We start from the raw sequence: 23,217 nt of genomic DNA on the forward strand, positions 1-23,217 counted from the left end.
GCGGGGGCCAGTCCCACTAACAACTTCTTCTGGGTGGGTGGCAGGGTGGAGAATAAAATGCAAGGCTCTCCCCTTTGTAGTGCATAATGGTGGTCTAATCTATGCTTTCCCATTTGGCCATTATCAAAACTCGAATAAAACTGGGGTTGTGCAAGCAGCCATACACACACAAGTACCTCCCCACTCCACAATTCCTAAATTGGCGATAGAGTTCAATATGAGAATATGAACTTTGCAGTCTTTGTATTGATCTATATTTGTATATAGGTCAAACTTTTCATTATGTAGCTAAATTGAGAAGCCTCTTGTTTGACAAGGCAGCCCCAGCCTCTAAACTCCAAAGAAACAGCAAAACCTGAACAGTCATATTCAAACCTGGCTATCAAACAAGTTAAACTCGCATACTTTTTCTAACACTTGAAAAAAACCAGTTGAAAACTGTATTCCTTTAAAGCCTAGCTAAATAGGAACACACCCAAATAATTTGAGTATCATTTTCCCTTACTTGGATGCTCTTCAAAGTACACTTAGAAAGCCTACACTTTCTAAGCAAAGGCAATGAAGGTAACAAGAGTGAAAACATCATCACAGCATGAAGCTGTAACAACACTCATTTGTGTAGACTTGAGCAATTTATTTCCATGCCTTCCAAGAGCAGATTCTTAAACGTGACAGTGCCCTTGTCCCCCTCAGTTACTAACATGTAAATCACCAAGAAATATTTCAGTCACAGAAAGCTGACAGGTTATATTATTTTCTTTTCCTGCACAACAGAACATTAATGATGACAGCCACAAACAAATTAAATCTGTATTATACTAGCTTTACATTTCCTTAGTGTTCACCTTTGTACACAGTGAAGAATCAAGGCACCCTCCTGCTCTACTGCATTCTGACCTAATTGGGAATGTACATGAATTCCTTACTTCCAGCCTCATGCCTAATTTCAATGTTTCTCTTTTTATTAACATTGGTCCAAGCCCAGACACATTCCCCTAAATGCCAGGCAATGTTAAGAAAACCCAATATATTTAGTGTGAAGCTTCTACCAATTCTTCCATGTCAACAGGAAAATTAAAGTATCTCAAAGAGTTACGAAGAGTTACGAAGAGTTCCAAGCAGTTCAGAGCATTTTACAGTGACTTAATTGGGCTATCCAGCTGTTTTTACAGGAAGACACTAATAACCTGATTTAATGCAATTTATGTAAGTTTTTTTTACAAATAATTTCTCAATCATTTGAGCAGAATACTTACAATATGCAAGAGCTTTAGCACATCTACAAACCTGTTAAAAAAATAAAATTCACACATTATTTCAATTGCAGTAAAATACATACCGTATACACTCGTGTATAAGTCAACCCGCATATAAGTCGAGGCACCTAATTTTACCACAAAAAAATGGGAAAACTTATTGACTCGCATATAAGTTGAGGGTGGGAAATGCAGCAGCTACTGGTAAATTTCAAAAATAAAAATAGATACCAATAAAATTACATTGATTGAGGCATCAGTAGGTTAAATGTTTTTGAATATTTATTTCAAAGAACAGCAACCTAGCTCTGCAAAGGGAAAAGAGGCTCAACAAAACAAACGTGGTCTCAACAATAATCTCTTTAGAACAGGGGTCCCTAATTACGTCTCAAACCAGCCCTGAAGATACTTCTTATCCGCCCTCTGGGCAGAAATGGATCCCCTTCTCTATCTTTCTTTTCCCCAGGTTTCACAAAACACATTAGGCCATGCACGCTGCTCATTCCAGGCGGAGGGACCGTGCCATCACGCAGCAAGGGGAGAGAGGCATGCAGAGTCGCCTTTCTCCTCCTTCCCTTGTCGCATTGGTATGGTCCCCTCTGGCGCAAGCCACTTGTTGAGGGTTGTGCCGAACCTGAGGCCGGGTGCTGAACTCCAGGCGCCCCTTGAGCTTGGCACCCCTAATTCCCAGGCTTTACAAACAGCCTCAAGCTGCTGAGACTGCCTCATTCAAGCAGCCGGAGGGGACCGTACCAATGCGGCAAAGGGGGGAGAGAGAAAGGCGGCGGAGCTTCAGGGCCAGATTGGAAGGGGACCGCGGGGGTGGGGGGCTCGGCCAGGGGCGGGTCGAGGGCGGATGGATGGTGCCCCCCCCACGGGTGGCACTTGGTCCGGCCCCCGGCTGGGCTTTGGCCATGCGTGAACTGGCCCCCTGTTTAAAAAGTTTGGGGACCCCTGCTTTAGAAGTACAAAAACCTTAGCTCAATCAGCAACCAAGCTAAAACACAAGAGTTAAAATCCTTCAAAACTGGATTTTGGGTCAGGGGAGGAATGCTTATGTTAGCAGTATCAACATTTCCAAGTATCTTTAGGAGACCCTCCTGATGATACCAATTAGGTTCTATGAATTTTAACAGGGGGTCCAAAGTTATGGACTCCTCAAAATGTAGCCCCATTTATTATTAGTTCCTATTGGAAATACTGGGAGATGAGGTACTTAAACTTTTTTTGGTCCATAAGATTGGACCCCCCTAAACCAAACATCACTAAACCTGGTTGGTATCAGCAAGAGATTATCCTGATGATAATAATTCAGCAGGTGAAGCTTATTCAAGGGGTCCAAAGTTGCGTGGACTTCAAAATGTAGCCCCATCTACTATTAGCTCCCATTGGAAGCAATGGGGGATGGGGCACGCCCTTTGGGGGTCCATAACTTTGGACCCGCTGAACCAAACTTTACCAAACTTAAGTGGTATCATCAGGAGAGTCTCTTGAAAAATCCCTGAAATTTTGGTGTCACTAGCCTAGAAACTGCGCCCCCTGGAGGCCGACAAAGTAAAAACCCTAAAATATTTTTTAAAATACACCTGACTCACGTATAAGTTGAGGGGGGCTTTTTCAGCACAAAAAATTTGACTTATATGCGACTGTATATGGTATATAAATCATTGCATGCAGAATAGATACTTACACTTTTTCTGAGCTCATGATTTCTTTAGCAATATGGTAAACCTTTGTTTTTTTCCCAGCTGCTTTAGCCTGCAAGCAAAATTAAACTTCACAGAATGAAAATGACGACAAGAGAGTGTTTTAATTAGCTCTGAATCTTATTCATAAAGTCCGTTACACTATTATTGCATACAGTTGTAACCTCCATTTGAATTCAAGGGTTCAAAATGCAAGCAGATTCATGTTTAGACTATAATTAGACAGAGTTCCATTTAAATGTTAATGTTCAGTTAGCTGCCAGTTCCCTTCATTTCTACCTACTTGGGAAAGCTAATTGAGCCTCGCTTCCAAAAATGGCATCTGTCATCTGTTGAAAGAAATGGGAGTTAAGATATCGCATATGTTGGTTCTCCAATTAGGGCTCACAATAAGGAGAACACAGACATTCCTTTCTTGGCTTGTAGAAGATGATTGGAAGCAGAGACAAACACTGCTGACACTACCAAAGACAACTTTCTCAGACAGGACATGCTGGGATATAAACCATCAAAGTATTTCTTTTTCTTTTCAACAGGCACAAAGAAACCTTGTGTTCTGCCCTTTAACCAAATGGAAAAAATACTTGTTATATACACTGTAATTCCAAAAAATCACCAAGGTCCAAAATGTCTGTTAGACCAAGCAGGGGGAAAAAAGACCCTAACGAAATTAAATCGTTAACCATATATACATGGTTTTGATTTCCTCCACAGCTGCAGATACTTTTTAAAAATGTTGAGGAAGATGCAGATTGTTAGTAACTTTGATCCACCATCACCCCCAATTCCATGTACAACGTTGTTAGGTGAAGCAAGGGGGGGAAAGAAAGACCTTTCCCATGAATTCACGTAAGTGAACAGATTAAAAAAATAGGCTCTGAAGTAAAGGCATAGATTGTCTATTCTGACTTTCTAGGAACGTTTTACAAAAGTTGGTAGAAAGAGGGAAAAACCCTTTGATAATAGAAAACATAGCAAGATATAAAAGGTAACTGCCTCATGGAGAAGTCTGCAATTCAAGGAAAGACTCTTTCCATGAGTGGAAATAATGGAGTTGACTAATCATCAGTACAAATTTTAGACATGGAGACCAAAGTCTTTCTTCTCTGGCCCTAACCAATTTACATTCTTTGGATTGGTGGGCCTATCTTGAAGCAAAGCTTCATGTTCTTGATCTATCGTTAGACATGTTGGCCATGCTATCACCAACTGAACTTCATAAAAACATTAGGGCCAGATTGTATGAGTTCGAACATCAATCCCTCCTTGCCCAGCCCAGTAAATTTTGTTCCCCTCTTTTCCTTGGTATTCCATATGGCTCCTCAAAGCATGGCCGAATATTTGTTTGTCCTTTCGGATCCCAAACTCCACTGGGCCTTTTCTTTAGCCAGATGTAACATCCTGCCCTCCTCTTTAAGACAGGGAAGAAGCAAAAAAAATCCACATCACGAAAGAAATGTGCATCTGTGAGATGCACTGTGAAGAATCTGTGGACCATGTTTTGCATCACTGCCCCCTTTATACAGAAGCAAGAATGTCATTACTACTGCCCTACCTAATTGGCAGACAACTGGACTGACCAGCAAAAGACTGTGTACTTATTAAAACAACAATTCCACAGTAATCCTAGAACAGACTGCAAGGGTTCCCAAATTGGTTGTCAATAAGCGATCTTAACTTATTTACGTAATATATAGTTTACGTTTTTAACTTATTTATATTTCTTTTTATGTATTAATAATAAGCCTTCCAAAACTCAATAAATGGACAATGTACTCCTACCTGATTATTTTCTTGTGTATCATGTTCCCCTTTGCTGGAATCTGAATTGCTATCATCATCATCATCTTCATCATCTGAACTGTTGACATCTCTCGATATAATCTCTTCATCAGAATGCAGATCTCCAAGCATCAAACCGGAATCATCAGGATCCTCTGTGGATGGCCTAGAAAACATATATTCACTCACTTTGACTTTGATTCTGAAAGAGAAATGCACCACTGCTCATTACAGAAATGGCTGAGTTTATTCTGAGCCCCTTAACATAATTCCAAGAGAGAAAGGGACAGTAATTTATTGGGGGGGGGGGGGGGAGAGACCGCAAGGCTTGGAGTTCTACTAGAATTATCTCTATCTACTGAAATCAGTGCCCTTGGAGAAAATGGCAGCTTTAAAGAGAAGATTATGAAATCACACAACCTCAGCTCCCCAAACATTACCCCAAAATCTCCTGGAATTTTCCAAGGCAAAGCTAACTCTCTCTAGCCAATTATTATCAATAATTACAACTGGCAATAGTCAAAATCATTCAGGACACAGATATTTTCATTAACCTGTTTTGTTTTCTGAGGCACAGCAATTTCTCAGTTCCAAATGCTCATTTTGATGCGGTCACCCAAAAGCACCTTGGTACTACACATGAATTAAGATAAATTTCTCAAAATACAAAGCAGTTAATATACAGATTAGGCTGCATCCAAACAACAGAAATGGAGCTTTGCTTGAGAAATTGAATCTAGTTCTTTCCCCAGCAGCCCACTGCATCTTTTGAACTGCTGCTCCTGGGTTCATGAGTGATATATGAAGTGAGAAGACAGAAGTCAGACACTGACTCCACAGAGGTAACTATTTTGCCAGTGGAAAATTATCACTGGATACAACCCCTTACATGCACAAAAGTTAGCAACAGAATTGGTCAAAGACTACAAACATAAGAACTTCTAGCAGATGTTATAATTAATAAAAGAGGTTTTTCTTCTGGGGCATAAGACGTTATCAGTTTTTATTAGGCACTCCTATCTTGTCAGAAGTACTGAGCGGACACATTGACCTTGTGAACAGGCTTCCTCCAGACACTCACCATCCTACAATAATCAATGTTATAAAATACATACAATGCTTAGGAACAAATTTGCCAAATATTTTGGAAAAATAAACAAAATGTTGTATGGAGTAATTTCTTTTCACATTAAATGGACTATAATTCATTGTCGGTGTATATTTACATAGGATACAGAACAGAATAGTGAAAATTAGCTAGGCTATACTGATAGTATCAGCAAAAACTCCTTTGCTGGTCTTGTTCTGTCTAAAGCTAGTCTGAGCCATGAACACACAAAGGATAGCCCCAGAGGCTTTTTCAGCCTAATAAATCATCACACTTTCACTGCAATACCAGGTTTCCCTGCAATATCAGGTATAATGATTCTGACAAATAGAAGAAACACCCTGTTAGACCCTAGAGCCAAAACTTATGTACTTTTGAACCGGTATAAACTTACTAAGACAATTGAACTCTATATGCGCAAAAATGGAAAAATCCACTTATACCTACATTAGAAGAATGGCTTGTGAAGTTGTTAGAGTGAGCTGAGTTGGCTAAACTCACTTTGTTGCTTAGAGAAAGGAACTTACCTATTTTTTTTTATAACTGGAAACACGTAAAACAGAAAAAAAGGAGTTGATGACTTGCAGCTTTGAGGCATAGAAGATCATCATGAAATAACATTTAACATATAAATGGGTGAAATGTATCAATAATAACAGTTAAGAATTAATTTTTCTTATGTTTCTACAGAGCAAGTTGTTATATCTGTCAATACTGGGTGCAGGTGAAATCAAAAGCCCTTTAGTTAAATGTATCGTGCCTTAACTGAGTTTTAAAAAATAACACCTCTGAAGGTAGCAGTTAAGTCAAAGTGTGTTGCTGTCTAGTAATATCACCATGCTGCAATGAGTCCACACTAAGTGAGTGCATCTAAGTCAGTGGTGGCGAACCTATGGCACGGGTGTGGGTACACGCAAACAGAGTTCATCATGTGGGGGGGAAATCACACACACACACCCCACATCTAGGCTGGCCTGGGCCGCTGGGCTCAATTATTAGCATTAAACCTAAGACCCAGTTTTGAGGAAGCAGTATAGGTAACCCTGTTAAGCACTGTTAAACCCCACTGATTTTCATGCAAAGAACTAAAGCGTGATCCTTTACCTGGGAGTAAGCTTGGTTGCTTCCTTGCTGGCAATGGGGCTTGCTTCTGAGTAAACCCTCCTAGAGTCGTGATTCACCAGTTCGAAGAGTTGCATGGTTGCTTCAAAACAAAGCCAACGACTACCACCAAGCTTACTCCCAAGTAATGCACACCTCGGAGCCAACCGTTTTAAAACCTCAATATTCAGGTTGAATTGCCGTGTTGGCACTTTGCGATAAATAAGTGGGTTTTGGGTTGCAATTTGGGCACTCGGTGTCAAAAAGGTTCGCTGTCACTGACCTAAGTTATACAAACTGGGAAATACATGCTCTGCTTCTTCCTCCAAGTTCGCAAGGGGGCAGCATACTGAGATAGGCACTGGAGGGCATCTTGAACAGGACACCCAAAAGACTGAAGGCAGCCTTGCTGAACTTCAACTGGTTTGTTGCCAAACTGAACCTGTCCAATACTCTTATCCTTATCTACAGGGTTTGTTTAACAACTTAATAAAAGATATGCAGCTAAATCAGGGGTAGGGAACCTGTGGCTCGAGAGCCGCATGCGGCTCTTCTGCCCTTGCACTGTGGCTCCACGAGCCGAGCCGCCGGCCCCATCCTTGCCCGCCCTGCAGGCAGCAGGGCGGGCGCACCAACTGCTGGGCCGCGTCGCGGGCTTCCCCTCTTGCCCGCCCTGTTGGAGTGGGGCGGGCGCTTTCCCGGCGGCCAGCAAGGCTGAGCCGCCAGCTTCATCCTTGCCCGCCCGGCAGGCAGCAGGGCGGGCGCATCCATGCACTTCTCAGAATGAGAGGAGTAAAAGGTAAAAAAAACCCCAATATATATAGTGTTATCTTTATTTTAAATGTCAAAAATTATTTGTGGCTCCAAGTGTTTTCTTTTCCCGAGGAAAATGAGTCCAAATGGCTCTTTGAGTGTTAAAGGTTCCCTGCCCCTGAGCTAAATGTTTCCCTGTAGGCCAATGTCTATGAGAAACCCTTTCCTCCAGTCAAAATATCCCAGTTATACACCTGCTTTCTCAAACATGACACAAACAAATTCTTAAGAGATATGTTACGAAAATCCAGTTTGCATTTAAAACTCTGAACACTCCTTTTATATCAATGATTGCTACACTGAGCTTTTTTGGGAAGAGAAAATTTTCCATTAGAAGTCATGTGAAACAAGTCACCAATAAGTCACCGCATTAATTCTTTGAGTAAGAATACCCTGTCAGATCATATGAGCTAGCCGCCTCTCAGACACAAAGTGACATTTCTGGTTTGCTATGCTAAGGAATTTGAGTCTAATGCATCAGTTCAACAACCAGAACAACAACAGCAGTGTTCCATGCCTTGCGTTAACATTAGCTCATCCTTCAGCTTATGGCAGGTAGTGAAAATGAAAAACACTCTTGCATAGTACATTGCTTTTATTCTGCAACCTGCCTCAGCAAAGCAGGCTAGCCATAAAGCATGATCCTATTCAGTTTTTTGGGGGAAGATTTGAACAGTTAGTACTTATTTTGCACTGGTGGTTCTGTTATTTTTATCTTGGTTCTAGGTTACAGGTGGGGTGGGGGGAACTTAAATGCACAGCTGTCTTCCTTTGTGCATACACGCAGCCTTATGGACAAGGAGGAACTCTTATTTATTCACTAAAGCCCTGACAGCATCTATAAGACTGAAAAAAGTACTGAAGAGTTGCACCATTCCCACCAGTAAGAAATTAACTATTTTAGAGGCTCCTGTGATCATCTTCTATTACCTATGGGAAAACAGCCAGGAAAGGAAGTAATGCATGGCTCTCTCTCTCTGCACAAATGCAAGAATCCAAAAACATTCCCTTTAGGAAGTTTTGGAAGAAGATCCCCGGAGGCAGTTTAGATTACATAGATCTACTCAGTGATAATGTCTGACCTCCAGAGGTTTCCTGTGACCAGCCAATACACATGATAATGATTTTTAATTTTAAAATCTGATTATTGGGAAATAAGGTGACAAGTTTATTCATTTCTAAAATTAATCTAATCAAATCTTTATCTAGTAGAAATGGTCATCAGGTATAGTGTCTAATAGTGCAAATCACAATGTAAATCAGGATAGGAATATACTGCCCCAGTGTGATACGCAAGTTCTTATATTATTACAAGTCCTGACTCCCAATTCCTTTGGTACAAAAGAAGGCATCCTAACACAGGGGTAAGCAATGCATGCTGAAAAGAGGCATGCCCAGAGGCATAGCTGGGCCAAACTGCGCCCGGTGCACAGAGTGTTTTTCCGCTCCCCCCCCCCCGCCCGCGGCACACACACACACCCCACCCCCCTTCCCACACTTACCTACGTTCCTTTTCTTTTTGTAGTACTTTTTGAGGTTGAAAAATGTGGCCTAGTTACAGTTCAAGGAGAAAGCTGCCTGACGAACTATACTTCCCAGGAGACCTTGTGAGCCCCAAGGTCTCCTGGGAACTGAAGTTCCTCAGGCAGTTTTTCCCCTGAACTGTAACCAGGCCGCTTTTTTCAGCCTCAAAAAGTACTACAAAAAGAAAAGGAACGTAGGTAAGTGTGGAAAGGGGGTTGAGGTGTGTGTGTGCACCACGGGGGGGGGGGGGGTTGCAGAGGAAAGGGGGAGGGGCCAGGGGGTGATTTTGCGCCCCCCCAGGCGTTTGCCTGGTGCACGACGCACCGCGCCGCCCCCTTGGCCCTCTGCCACTGGGCATGCCAGACCATTTTTCTCAGTACGCAGTGCTGATTCTTAGCCCAAGGAACCAAGGGGAGCCCCTGAGGTGCCAGAAGTTCCCGCGGGGGGCCCACTTTGTTCTCAGTGTCTCTAGCCTAATACCTCTCTGGTCAATTCTCTCCTTTGTTTGCTGGCTCTGCGAGAGTTTTTGGCACATGGGCCCAGTAGAGTTCATTACAGCAGTCTAACCTGGATTTGACTACAGCATGGATCCCTGAGGCCACATCAAGCTTTCTGAGGAACCACACACAGCTGTTAAGAGGTGCTACATGCCATAGAGGAGGTTTGCGCCTCCAGCCAGGATCCATTACCTTCAGAGGTGAGGTGGCAGGCCACGAGGGACAAGGCTTGTTCAGAGGTCACTCCCCAGATGTGCCTCCAGTGTCTTCCCCCCTCCAGTGTCTGCCAACATCCCTGAGTGGCTTTTGGCAACAAACCATTTTTTTAAAAAAATCAGCAGATTTTTTTATTGATGAGTAAAGGGTCATTTCCCCTTCCATTTGTTTTCCAATTGTACTACTGTACTAGTTGGCTGCTATTTTGAGGTAGTACCGCTGTTTTTAGCTGTTGAAGTTGATGTAGTTAGCTTCTTATTTTAGATGCTATTATTTATTGATTGCAGGTTGATTTTATAATTGCACTGCACATGACACAAACTGCTGTGGGCACAGGCCAATGTAGAGACAATATACAAGTATTTTAAATAAATGAGCTATCAGGTGCACTGTGTAGTCTATTTAAAACCCAGTTCATAGAAAGGTATTAGCTCTTTAGCCATCACTTTACAAACAAATACTATGGCAGCACCTCCCAATCAAAATGTCAAAAGACACATGTTATGCAAGTTTGATTTAAAAACACCATGTGCTTATTGGAATAGTCCAGCCACTTTCTTAAACATTTGAACAGTCTTGAAATCATCAGCAGAACCTTGAACATTCAGATGTAGTCATCTCAGATCCATTCACATGTTACCATTTCAGTCACAGCAAAAGAAATGGTAAATGGCCCCTGCCTGGTGAAACGCTCTACCTCCAGCTACGCGGGCCCTGCGAGATCTTAATGAGTTTCGCAGGGCCTGCAAGACGGAGCTGTTCCACCGGGCCTTTGGGGAGGCCGGCCGCTGATGCCCCCCCCTTTCTAAAATCTGTGGACCCTGCCATTCCCCCTCCCTCTTCTTTCCTTCCCCCTCTTTTCTTAGGGGACTACGAGTAGGACGCCATCGGTAATTTTGATAGATGCTGCATTTTAATGGGGGTCGATTTTAACATATAGAGCCATATTTAATAACTATTTTAAAATTTTATTTTATTTGTGCTCTATTTGTTTGTTCGCCGCCCTGAGCCCTACGGGGGAGGGCGGTTTATAAATATAATAAATATAATAAATAGTAGTAGTAGTAGTAGTAGTAGTAGTAGTAGTAGTAGTAGTAAGGATGAAACAGGTCTAAACATAACAGTGATTTTGTCAGCTTTAGGTAGTTTGCTATTGCTTTGGGATTTTAAACACGCTTCTGATAATGTGCTCTGTCTTGATGCATATCTTTCCCTAGCACTCTGCATTTCACCCAATATATCCTAATTCAATGTTCTTCCCAGTCTTCTGAACTGCATTCGAAAGAAGCATAACATCTGAACCTTGACTGAGATGTATGGGATTTTGATTTTTTCTGAAAGTTCCTTCATGGAGCAAAACTATTCCATGAACTGAAAGTCAGCATGGTGTAGTAGTTAGTGGTGTGCAAGTAACTGGGAGTCCCAGGACTGAATCCTTACTCTGCCATGGAAGCTTGTTGGGTGATCCTGGGCCAGTAATGTACTCCTCAGCCTGGAGTATCTCATGGAGTTATTGTGAGGGGGGGAAATGGAGGAGAGGAGAATTATGAAAGCCTGTTTGGGTCTCCATTGAGAGACAAGTGGGATACAAATGACCATAAATAACCACACATGAATGGCAGGAAGAGGTTTGGCTAGATCCAACTCTCCGCAAGGACTTTTTTCATTAACTGGATTTGTAAAAAAGCAGTGAACCATTCTAACTGAAGAATCTAGAAACAGTTTTACCACTGGATGACTTGCTTGTCTATAAAGTTTCCAACTTGCACTAGTTAGTCATAGTTCTGGTTCACTAATTCCTTCTGTTTATTATACAAGAATACAACTTTATCCTTACAGTTCAGTTCTTACCACCCCCTTCTCTCCTAAATTTTATAATATCCTTTTCTAAAAGCTGATTATACAAGTTATTTAAAAATTAGTCCTAAGTGTATTTGGAATCTCACATGTGGGAAAGAGAAGGGACATTCCAAAATGATTTGTATTTCCTGAGGTAGCAAGTGCTGAGAATAACATACAGGAAAAGGGCTGTTATCCACTCATGCAAATAAACCTTTCATTTCAGTCTGATTTTACATGGCTTGGAAGCTGAGGGAGGTACTTAGTGTATGTGTGGAGGGGGGTCGATCTTTGTCATCATGTAATGATGGAGTATCTGGGTTGTACCAGAAGTGACATCACTGCACAATGACAAAGATCACCCCCTTCCTTTTTGCTTCCACCCATAGACCAGATTACAGTAAGCAGGCCTTGAAAATAATTACTTGGAGTTTGATTATCCATTGGTGGGTACCTGATAGGCCTACTCATATACCATTGTGCTGTTGTTACAGGAAGGTTTATGTTGGAAAACAGAAAAAAAGTTCCAGTCCTTTTAGTACTATTTTGTTGAAAAACATTTCCAGATTATGCTTCTTGTCTGGGTTTTTACACATGCTGAATAATGCACTTTCAATCTACTTTCAGTGCACTTTGCAACTGGATTTTATTGTGAAACAGCAAAACCACTTGCAAACAATCACTACTATATTTTGATGATGGACTGAAAGTGCATTAGTCAAAATATGGAGCAATTCAATTATTACATGGAACACAGCCATGAGCTAGACACAATGAGGAAAATTGAGGGGGGGGGGTAGGAAAGAAGGGCCATATTTTCTCTCTCTAAGATAATGTAATATAAAGTGCAAACCAAATAAACATTTAAAGCAATTCATCATTTGGCATTTAATTGATGGATTAGATTAAAATAGGCTTGTATACTACGACCACCCAACTGTAAGTGTCCTAAAGAATACTGTTTCCCTTAACATGCAAGACAATACTTGATCAAAAATTTGTAGAGAATGATCCATCAGTAATATTCTCTTTTACAATAGTTTGGGAATCTGATTGAACCAAGGGATAATTTTGTTTATTAATGCTAAAGTAGATTAAACTATATTTCACTCAATTAAATCTTGTGGGCCTATATATAAAAGTGTTAAAAGATTAACTGAATTTCCAAAAGGCAGGCCTTATTAAACAGAATTATGATCCAAAGTACAGTAGACTCCATTCCGGAGAACCTGGATTAATTCTCTGCTCCTCCACAAAATGACTGCTGGGTGACCTTAACCAGTCAGTTCTCTCAAAACTCCCTCAGCCCACAAAGAGGCAGGCAATGGCAAACCACCTCTGAACATCTCTTACCTTGAAAAGCCTACAGGGTTGCCATATGTCAGCTGTGACTTAATGGCACACACACTGAAGTGAATTATTATTATTGTATTTGTTTGATTTATAACAATAAAGAATGGGTTTAGAGGGACTCCTATTCAGTTTCACTATAAATTATGAACAAGGACTGAGGACAGTTTTTATTGAGTCTTATAACTTATTCACACATATTGAAAGATCACTTCAAACATTTTAGTTCATTACTCTCTCCACTAAAAATGCTTGAAGAAGCTCACATGAAAAATAAATTGTTGATATTTTAAAATGCAATGAAGCAACCTATATAAGCATCAGCTAGGAAATTGTTTTAGGAAAAAATGCATCAGTTGATATAATTCAAAGAGAAAACAGGATCTAAATTCAAACAAGATGACATGAGGGTCTTAGCCTGATACACACCACTCCCCTGCAAGCCATAGCCACTCATCCATCTGGCATGTAGAATTTAGCAAGTTTTGTGCAAGACATTCCCCAATTGAGGGTTTCACACAAAGGTGTAGCTAGGGAAAATGTAGCCCAGTGCAAAATCTGAGTTTTCCGCCCCCATCTCCCTATGGGCAGCCACCCTCCTTCACCACGACCAAACAAAGTTTTTTTGCACCAGGTCTTGAAGTCAGTATATGGACCCAGGGGGAAATAAACTAGCTGTTATCCAAGAAGTCAAAAGTTTCTCTGACACAAACTTCACTATACATATTGCCCCTTTAAGCAGTTTGTAACAAATAGAAATATGTTCTATATGTCACTGTTTACTTCATGCTTGTTACTCTATGCATAAAATGTTAAAGACTTAAAAGAAATAGAAATATGAAAGAACACTGAGACAAGTGTATACACATTGAGAGTTTATGGAGATTTCAAGTAAAAAGCATTGCTAGGTTCCTCGCTGATGACATATGGGTGCAAGCACATGGGAAATTAGAGCTAATACAGTTCAAGGATTATTGCACCTTAGTGCTTGAAAGTTTGGACACAAAGAGAGTATCTGAGCCTGAAACACAGCTCAAAGCAGTGTAACAAATATAAAAACAACATATGAAAATTCAAGTTCATGTATTTTGTCATATATATGCTTGGATCATACATTTCTTGATTGAATAGATGATGTAATGTTGTTATGAGACCTATGAAGATAAATTAGTAGATTTAAGTTATGCTTTCAAGCCTGACCCTCATCATGCGTGGCAATAGAACACATATTTTACAAACAGATGTAGGTGTCCATCACTAGCATTACTTGGACGTTGGGAAACACCATTGTCTATCTAAAAGCCAAGATTCACTTATGGTCAGGAAGCACAACTAGGATGTACTCAGACCAATGGTCTGACTTAGTATAAGTTTGCATGATCACTGTTTCTTCTGTTTTCTGTAACAACTATAGGACACAGCTATTACAAATTAACAAAATAACCTGCAAAATAATTAGCACATAAATTACCAGTTCAAAAATCTAAACTTTTACTCACCCAAAAACAGGGTTGCAGCAGAAATACTTACGCCAGAGACTCTTGCTGGTGCTGTCACTATGTCACCAATGACACACTGGCTGTTTCTGCACGGGCGGAATACAGCGTTCCAGGGGCGCTAAAAACAGTGTCCCTGGGGAGGGGTTCGCACGGCCTCGCAACCCCCAAGCGGCACGAAGCTGCTGTTTCTGAACCTCACTCCCTGACCGAGGTTTTTCGGAAACAGCAGCTTCCAACTGCTGCCGTGCGAACGGCAGCAGCTGGAAGGTGCCATTTCCCCCCCTTTCCCGAACGCCTTACCATCCCTCCAACCTTCCAGCGCATTGCCCAGGTCAGGGGACACGCCCCCCGCCCTGCGACTCCAGAGCTGTCGCGCAGGGCAGAGGGTCGTTTCCCCTGGCCTGGGTGACGTGCCGGAAGGTTGGAGGGACGGTAAGGCATTTGGGGGACGGTGCAGCCTCTGCGCAGGCTGCGCCGTCTTCCCTGCCCCTACCGGGACCGTCCGTGTTTACGCCAATGCATCCCCGCAGCAGGGTCATGCAGAAACGGCCACTGAGAGGACCCTCTCTGCAGTCAGAAGTGACATCAGAATGTTGCCAGGGGATGCTCTGGCATTTGGGCAAAACTCTATGGTTTAACCTGTGTTCCCTGGTGACATGCCAATTTCTGGCTGACAAGAGGTGATGACAACATGTCAGGACACTGCAAAGTTCCTCCTATTCACTCTCCTTTCCCCACAGCCAACAGCTGAGCAGTGGTGAAGAACCCACTTGCGATGGAGGATTCCCACCCCCACTGGGAGCCCTCATATAAAATTACATTAATCTGGCAGTCTTAGTTGCACCTGTCACTTTTTTGTCAGGACTAAAAGAGTCAACTTACTGTACATAATGTATAATGATATTAAACTAGACCATATTAAATGCAATAGGTTCAGATAAAAAGATTCTACTATTACACTATCCAAATATTATTTGTACAAGTAAATTGGACCCGCTACCATGACATGTTCCACAGTGATTATCCAAAATTCAACATGTACTTTTGTGTTCCCAACCCCAAAATATTACCTGCTAAACTTGGAGTAGCTCCTTGTGGCTTCATATACTTCTTCCACCTCATATATGCTGGTGTCGTGGTCTTCAATATTACTAGAATTCTGCCACTCAAAACATGCATTTTTCTCAGTTAATGCAAAAGACAAGTTTTCATAGTCTGTGATTGCCTCATAATGGCTCACATTTTCGTATTCTGGTGTGAGGTCATGTGAAAAAGAATTCAAGTGCCCATGCAATGTGGAAGGTTGTTCATCTACAGATAGTGGTGTCTGATCAGCTGGCATTTCGTTTCGACTCCTTGATATTTGCTTACCCTTTTGTGAGGGTGGGCTGCATTTTTCTATAGAATGTGCCTTTGAGGGTTTAGTTTTTTTTCCACTGGTTGCACAAGTTACATTCCAGTTTTTGCCACATCCTTCCCTGCTAGAAAAAGTAACAGCAGTATTATCTGCAGATTGGCTGCCTTTGGCCAAAAACCTCTGAAAGTCACTTTTTATTATACAAACAGATAATTTCATGTTTAGGAATTTCTTTAATGAACTTTTCTTCTGAGTCTCTCTTTGGGGCTTGTTTATTCTGTCCATATCTACAGAGGACAAAGATTTGGCTCGAGGTTTTGTCACAACACATGGAAGATCATTGCTTTTTGAGCTCTTGGTGTTTTTTAAGGCTTCTGGACTGCCTGAAAATGGAAGGATAGGATGAGGTAATTTCCAGATAGGCTTTTCCAGAGATGATTTTGGAACACCACAAGATAGCAATGTACTTTGTACTTTGGCAGATAAATGTCTTACTCGTTGTCCCTCCAAAACTGTCTCTGACAAAGTTTCTTCATTAAGAAAGCAAGTCCTTTTCTCTACACATTCATCGGAGGCAGCCTTTTTCAACAGGCCAGCTGCAGGAAGGCTATGCCTTTGAGGCTTTTTAGGAATAATTTTTAGCGAACTCTCATTTTTAAAATGTGCATCTTTATCTTCTTTCCTTTGTGAAGAATCAAGGCTATTAAAGGCAGGCAAATGCTGATTGCATGACAGTTTTAATTGCTTAGGCAAGCTCATAGAAAAATTGTTACACCTTATAAAGCAAGTCTTGTTATCACTAGCAGTCAATATGCACCAGTATCATCCACTACAGTTTGGACCAGAACACACAGTGCTACAGTCTAAAGAGATGTCTGACATTTTCTTCCGGCTGACAGATTTCATTTTGGAACACCAAAAGGACAAGATGTTTTGTCAGAATCAGTTCTTTAGAATCAGAAGATTCATTAGCTGAATAAGTTTTCTCAGCAAGAGAATTAGTAATATCAGATTTATGAATTACAGGCATTTCCTGGTTGTTGTAAAGGAAACACTTTGAACAAAGGACATTAATTTTTGGCTGTTTTTCTGAATCCACACTCAGAAAGCCCAGCAGGAATCACGCTTGGATATCTCACAGTCCTTTTTATTCCCTCAACTGGAAGATCTTCTATACCAGCAGCCGAGACAAGACAAAGGAACAAATAGCTTTTCTTGGTTTTGGAACTGGGAGAGCTTTAGTTGATGGAACTCCCTCTGTCCCAAAGGAAGCAGGAGATCCATCACCTTCTTTTCGAGCCAATATCTGGACACAAATCATCAGTATCCACCTTTTCCAAAGGAGTTTCTGATATTTCAGGTATAGCTCCTCATTTATATTTGTATGAGTATTGGAACTGGCTGTAATTGCTTCCAAAACTAGATGAAGACTGAAGACAAAATCTGTCAATTCTATTTTAATGCCATTATTTTTCGAGTTTATTCACGCAGTTTCTGCCTCACATAGTAGCCATTATTGGGGGGAACACTGCAATTCACAGAACACAGCACGGAGTTTTTCTTCTGTAAAATTAGTCTTTAAAGACTACCCGGTTTTTATGTATAAATTTTTCATTATGACTATCAAGTATTGTTTTAGGATTCAAAGATGATGCTGGTTTTCCACCTAAATCAATATTCTGTAGAGTTTTCCAATTGTTCAAAAAATGGTAGAGTTATTTATATGTAGTATTTCCCTTATTTATGAATGCACTCAAAATTACATGAACACACTGATATAATATAAGCAGTATTTATTGCTTACTCGTTATCCATTTTTGTAATTCAAATTAACTAAAGTATTCAAGGAAGAGTTATCTTGGTCTGTTTCTAAACTCTTAGAGGTTTTTTTTTTTTGGTAAAGATAGTTGTACTGTTTTAACATCAGGAAAAGATGAGCACTTAGGAATAACTAGCTTTGAATTGCTATTGCTGGTTTTGTTTTCTTTGTAGGTTGTAATATATCTCCAAAGACAACATCTGGCTTAGGTGGAATTACCTGCAACAGGAGGTGGCACTAGCTTGTGTCCTACCACAAATTTTGGTTTCGGGGCCACAGGTGGCTTCTTAATTTCTAGAAGGGGAAGAAGAAAGAGGGAGAAATTAATTTGGTTGTTATGATTCCAATTAACTTATCCTAAATAACAAAAGGCAATATAAAACAAAAAATTCAGTATTTGTAGCTTCAAGACTCATACAAGAATTTATTCCAACATAAGCTTTTGTGAGTCAGAACTCACTTCATCAGATGTACATCCTTAGCATTTTTTCCACTCCAAATGACAAGCAACCCGATGGGTGTGTATGAGAAGAGATGTTACAAAGAGAGGCCAATCATATAAATCAATCCAATTCCAGAGTGGGTAGAAGCACCACTCCCAACAGTAGAAGATAGCTGGAGTAAAGATAAAGATAAAATCTAATGAAGGAAGGTACAGTGTGAAAACAGATAAACCAAGAACTAATTATCAACTGCAAAGGGTGAGTCATGCTGACCTATTAATACCTTATATAGTGAAGGAGGGAACAAAAGCCTGGGAGGATTTTACTCCTGTCTCTCAGCACTGAATCTTTTCATTATTTTGATGTAACAATCCTAACATAGTGACTCTCTAGAATTCAAAAAACTATCCATTATGTCCCTCTGAGGCTCCATGAAGGAAGGGAAGGTAAAAGTATAATAAACAGGAGTACCTGTAACACAGATACAAAATGAAGTTTAAGTTTTAGCTATATGCTTAACAAAATTTCAGTTAAAAGGGAATAATATAATTCCAGTAAATGTGGCACTACAAGGTATAACAAAGATTTAAAATTAGAAAACCAAAGATCAAAGATGCAGCATGAGTTGATCCATTTTTTTTAAGTTGACCAAAAGTTCAACACATGAAGGTGTCTCATACTGAACTGACACCCAATCCATCCAAGGTCAGTATTATCTACTCGAACTGGCAGCCAGGACTTTGTAGGGGTCCTTCATATCAACTTCCACTAATCCCTTTCTATTTGGAGATGCTAGGGTTTGAACTAGGGGCCTTGTGTTAAAGTCAAGCAGATGCTCTACCACTTTAGTCCACAACCTCTCTCTCCTGCATGGCTCAGATCCAAAAAATAATGATTTGAAGTATGAAGCCAGAGTTATACAGAGGAACATGAAAAGAACTTATCCATTAGGGATATGCACCCAAAAGGATTTAAGCTGTTCAACATTCTAACAACCGGGGGTTCATGCTGCAGCACTTACCACCCAATCCTAAGACCAGACAACGGTTAAACCTACCAACTTACCCAGCTTGCTTAACATAGGAATTCAGTTATTCTTATTTGAAAATAATATCTATGTCTCTTTATTACCTCAGCATCCTCAGGACCCAGGATGGAGTAACAATATAAAAACTATTGATAAAAAAAACATTAAAATCAATCTTAAAAAATGCCTTATGCCTTAGCAAGAAGCAAGAATTATTCTCTTTTATTCAGGAGTTCAGACTGCCATGTAAAGGCTCTCTGGAAGAACTTTGTTTTGCAGCCTCTCACCAAATCTAGAGGAGGGTAAAAGCTCCCCAACTTCTTCCTGGAAGATTATCCCAGAGGCATGTGACAGCCACTGCAAATGCTCTAGATTGAAGCTTTTTGTAAAACATTCCTCAAACAAAGGAACTATAGTACACCCTTCTTGGAAAGATAGAGCAGATGCATGTGGCAGAATATATGAGTAAGAGTAGTCCTTCATGTGTAGTAGGTCCCAGATCATGAAGGACTTTAAAAGTGAGCACTTTTGACACCTTAAGATTAGACCAAGAAACTAATCAGTAGCCAATAAAAGGAGTTTAGAATAGGAATGGCATGGTCACACTGACTAGTCAGAGATAACCAATGAGAATTGATCACATCTTGCACTACCTGCAGTTTCTAGAATGCCTTCAAGAGCAGCCCATATGGGGAGCATGTTGCAGTAATCTAGGTCTGAGGTTATTAAAAGCATGTGGATCAGCATGGTAGATCAGATAATATGCAGGCAGGAAGGCAGCTTTCCTAACTAGATGTACCTGAATAAAATATTTTTTTTCATTTAATCATAGACACCTGTTTCTCCAATAGGAGAACTCCTTTTCAGAGATACATTACCAAGTCTTTAAACATAGCCTTCCAGTGAAAGCTACATGCCATTGTGAAAGGTTGGGTGTCCCATATAAATAGAAGTAAGCGTTTCCTGCTAGCACCCCTCAACTTCACTTTATCTAGATTCAGCTTCAGATTATCCCTCCCACAGTCACACCGGGAACCATCATATTTAGATAGTAAGAGTCAGGTCAGAAGAAGAGGCAGCAGCCAGTGGCTTACTCCGGAGGAATGGAGCTGCGTGCCATCAGCATATTGATAAAATGATGTACTCCAAAACTATAGAAACAATCTTATGAAGGGGAATTCCACAGATTTTTCAACAATATGGGGGCAAAACCTTACTGAGCCTTGTATGGCACTGACCGCATCAGCTCTTAAGGGGATGACTTAGCATCTCCCATTGCAGCCTTGTGTGAGTAGTCTGATGGGAAAGACCAGAACAATTTCCAACACTTCCAGATCTCATCTCATCTTCCAAAAGGAAAACTGAGCACTTATCCCTATATCAAAGGCTGTTAATAGATCTGCGCCAAAACCAGCAAGAGATTAATTATCTTTGTCCATCTGAAGATGGATAAGCTTTTGAAATCATTCCACACAATTATCAGCAGGTAGCCTGGTTCTCTTAATGTATGGACCAAACAAGTTCCGAACACAGCAATCTTTTCATCCATCTATCAGGAAGAGCATTTGCCTTTCCAGCCTACCCTTTTCCAGTCAAAGCACTGACATAAATCATAATGTTTACAGCATTAAGGAAATGTTCCAAACTGAACGCTGTGCCGAAAGTACACGCACACAGCTTACCCTTCCCAATCATCTGTATTACGTTCAGCTTCTGTACAACTCCAGGCTAAGACAAGGCAAAGAGGGAGTAAGATGACATTTTTGGACATTTCAGGAGTAAGACTTTTAATTGCTCCAGAATAGGAAGAAAAACTGAGAGCAAGAACTTTTATAGCTGACGTCACTAAAGAACTTCCTGCTTTTCCCTATCACCAATACAACTGAGTGGTGGCACAAAGTAGGCATGCCAGTTCAAAACTGTTTCTGGATTCAAATGTTGGCAGATGAAACATAAAGACCTGCTTTCCTTTTATCCAAGTCACCATATCAAACTTAGTAGTCACAATGTGTAATATAGCAGTATCCATAAAACTCTGCTACTGCAGTTAAACTTTTATAACTTTAACAGCAAATTGGAAAGTTTGCCACATCTTTTCTATAAAGAAGATTAATATACCTAAACTAATCCAACAAACCAATGATCCACCCTACTCACCAACCGGCCTACCATGGTGCAGCGAGAACAACTGCTATCCCACCCAATCCTATTTTGCAGCCAACCTGCATGCTTGTATGAGTCTTAATTATTCCTACTGTCCTAAGGTGAGTTACAGACCAATATTCATTCACTCATTTTTCCACTAAGCCATGGGCTTAGAATGCAATACATAGAGTAAATACCGTCTCCTTATCTTCTTGAGTTCTCCATCAATTCAATATAGCCAGCAACAATAATGATCTCCTGGCACGAGTACATTTGCTTCTTGTAAAATTTAGGAGCAGCCTCAGACAGAGATTCCATTTTAATCCCAGGTCCTAAAACTTGCCTTTTTGCTTGTATTTATGCACTTCCCCCACACAGCTTTGTTTAGCATGAATCACACTCAGCCATGGTTTCATACACCTTCCATCTTCCCCATCAGAGCACTTCAGATGCCTCTTTGTAGTCAGAGAACACTGTCAAATTTTATTTCAGTCATTCCTCAGATGCAAACGTGCCCATGAGTTTTTGTACTAAGAGCATCTGTTCATTAACAAAGAGAACCCCCGTGAGTGCCTGCCTCCTCGATAGCCTTCTGCCATCCCTTCTACCTCTGGACTTTAACCACAGCATTTCTTCTCCTTTGTGATGCAATACCAAACAGATGCTGCTTCTTTTATTCGTTAGCACCAGCTTGCTATCTCCTTTAGATTCCCATTATAAATATACTCCTCTCCTTATAATGGTGCAACTCTTCAAGTAGTTTTTCAGTCATTTTTTGTGTCAACTGAACACACAGTGTGCAAAAATACAACTATTCTACCTTCCCAGAGACTTATGCTAAAACTTCTGCAAACTTTTTCTTCCATGGAGCATATTATTTGTGCAAAGGATGTATTTTCCCCCCAAGAGTTCAACACAGAATGAAAAAGGAAATTACTCACAACATCCCGGAAGATTATGACAGCAATACTTTGAAGCCAGGGGGGCGAGGGGAAAAGGCTACCAAACACTGTTCAACAAAATAGCTTAATTTAATTGAAAATGTTAATTGAAAAATCTGAACTTATTTAGCTTTATCTTGAGAGAAAAATAGGAACTAAGAATAACTTCATGTTGGATATAAAAGAGGTGAACAATTCCCTTAGCCCAAGGGATGCTAACCCTGACCTGGATAGTGCAGACTAGCCTGATCTCATCAGATCTCAGAAGTTAAGTGGAGGTGGTTGTCCTGGTTAAAATTTGGATGGGAGACCTTCAAGGAACTCCACGGTAACTGCACAGCATCAGACAATGACAAACCCCCTCTGTACGTCTCTTGCCATCAAAACCGAGCAGGGTCACTGTAAGTCAGCTGCGACTTAGCAGAAAAATACGGGGAAAAACTGGTGCTGAAGTAGAGGTATCTGAATGTAAAGAATCAGAAGGCCACCAAGACTGGCAAACCTACTTCTTTCTAACTTTGGAAGGTTTGTTTTCTTTCTTACTATGAGACCCTGCATAGTCTCATCACTTTTCTTTTGAGTTCCTAATTTTAGGAAACAAGTTCATAAAATTGTATTGTTATGAAGTCAGTTGAAAAGCTGGAGAATATGATTTATAATTATCACCACCATATTTCTACTATTCTTTGTGTATAAAAACATTATTACATGGGACAGTCTCCAATTTCTAGCTGGTTTCTAGAAGTATTTCACTTAGTTGTAGATCCATTTTATCATCATGAAACGGTGCCAAT

The 23,217-nt window shown here is 40.6% G+C and overlaps 1 protein-coding gene across 1 annotated transcript; it reads right to left on the minus strand.

The window, feature by feature from the left end:
* Positions 1-1,220: 1,220 nt before the first annotated feature.
* Positions 1,221-16,842, minus strand: LOC125435897 (FYVE, RhoGEF and PH domain-containing protein 6-like). The gene is made up of 4 exons (XM_048502375.1): positions 15,762-16,842; positions 4,745-4,910; positions 2,947-3,014; positions 1,221-1,287 (listed from the first exon to the last, which is right to left on the minus strand). The coding sequence occupies exons 1-4, from the start codon at positions 16,805-16,807 to the stop codon at positions 1,236-1,238; spliced, it is 1,332 nt and encodes a 443-aa protein (XP_048358332.1). The 5' UTR covers positions 16,808-16,842; the 3' UTR covers positions 1,221-1,235.
* Between the last annotated feature and the right edge of the window lie 6,375 nt (positions 16,843-23,217).

Source organism: Sphaerodactylus townsendi, linkage group LG06 (genome assembly GCF_021028975.2).
Source record: "Sphaerodactylus townsendi isolate TG3544 linkage group LG06, MPM_Stown_v2.3, whole genome shotgun sequence".
NCBI lineage: Eukaryota > Metazoa > Chordata > Lepidosauria > Squamata > Sphaerodactylidae > Sphaerodactylus > Sphaerodactylus townsendi.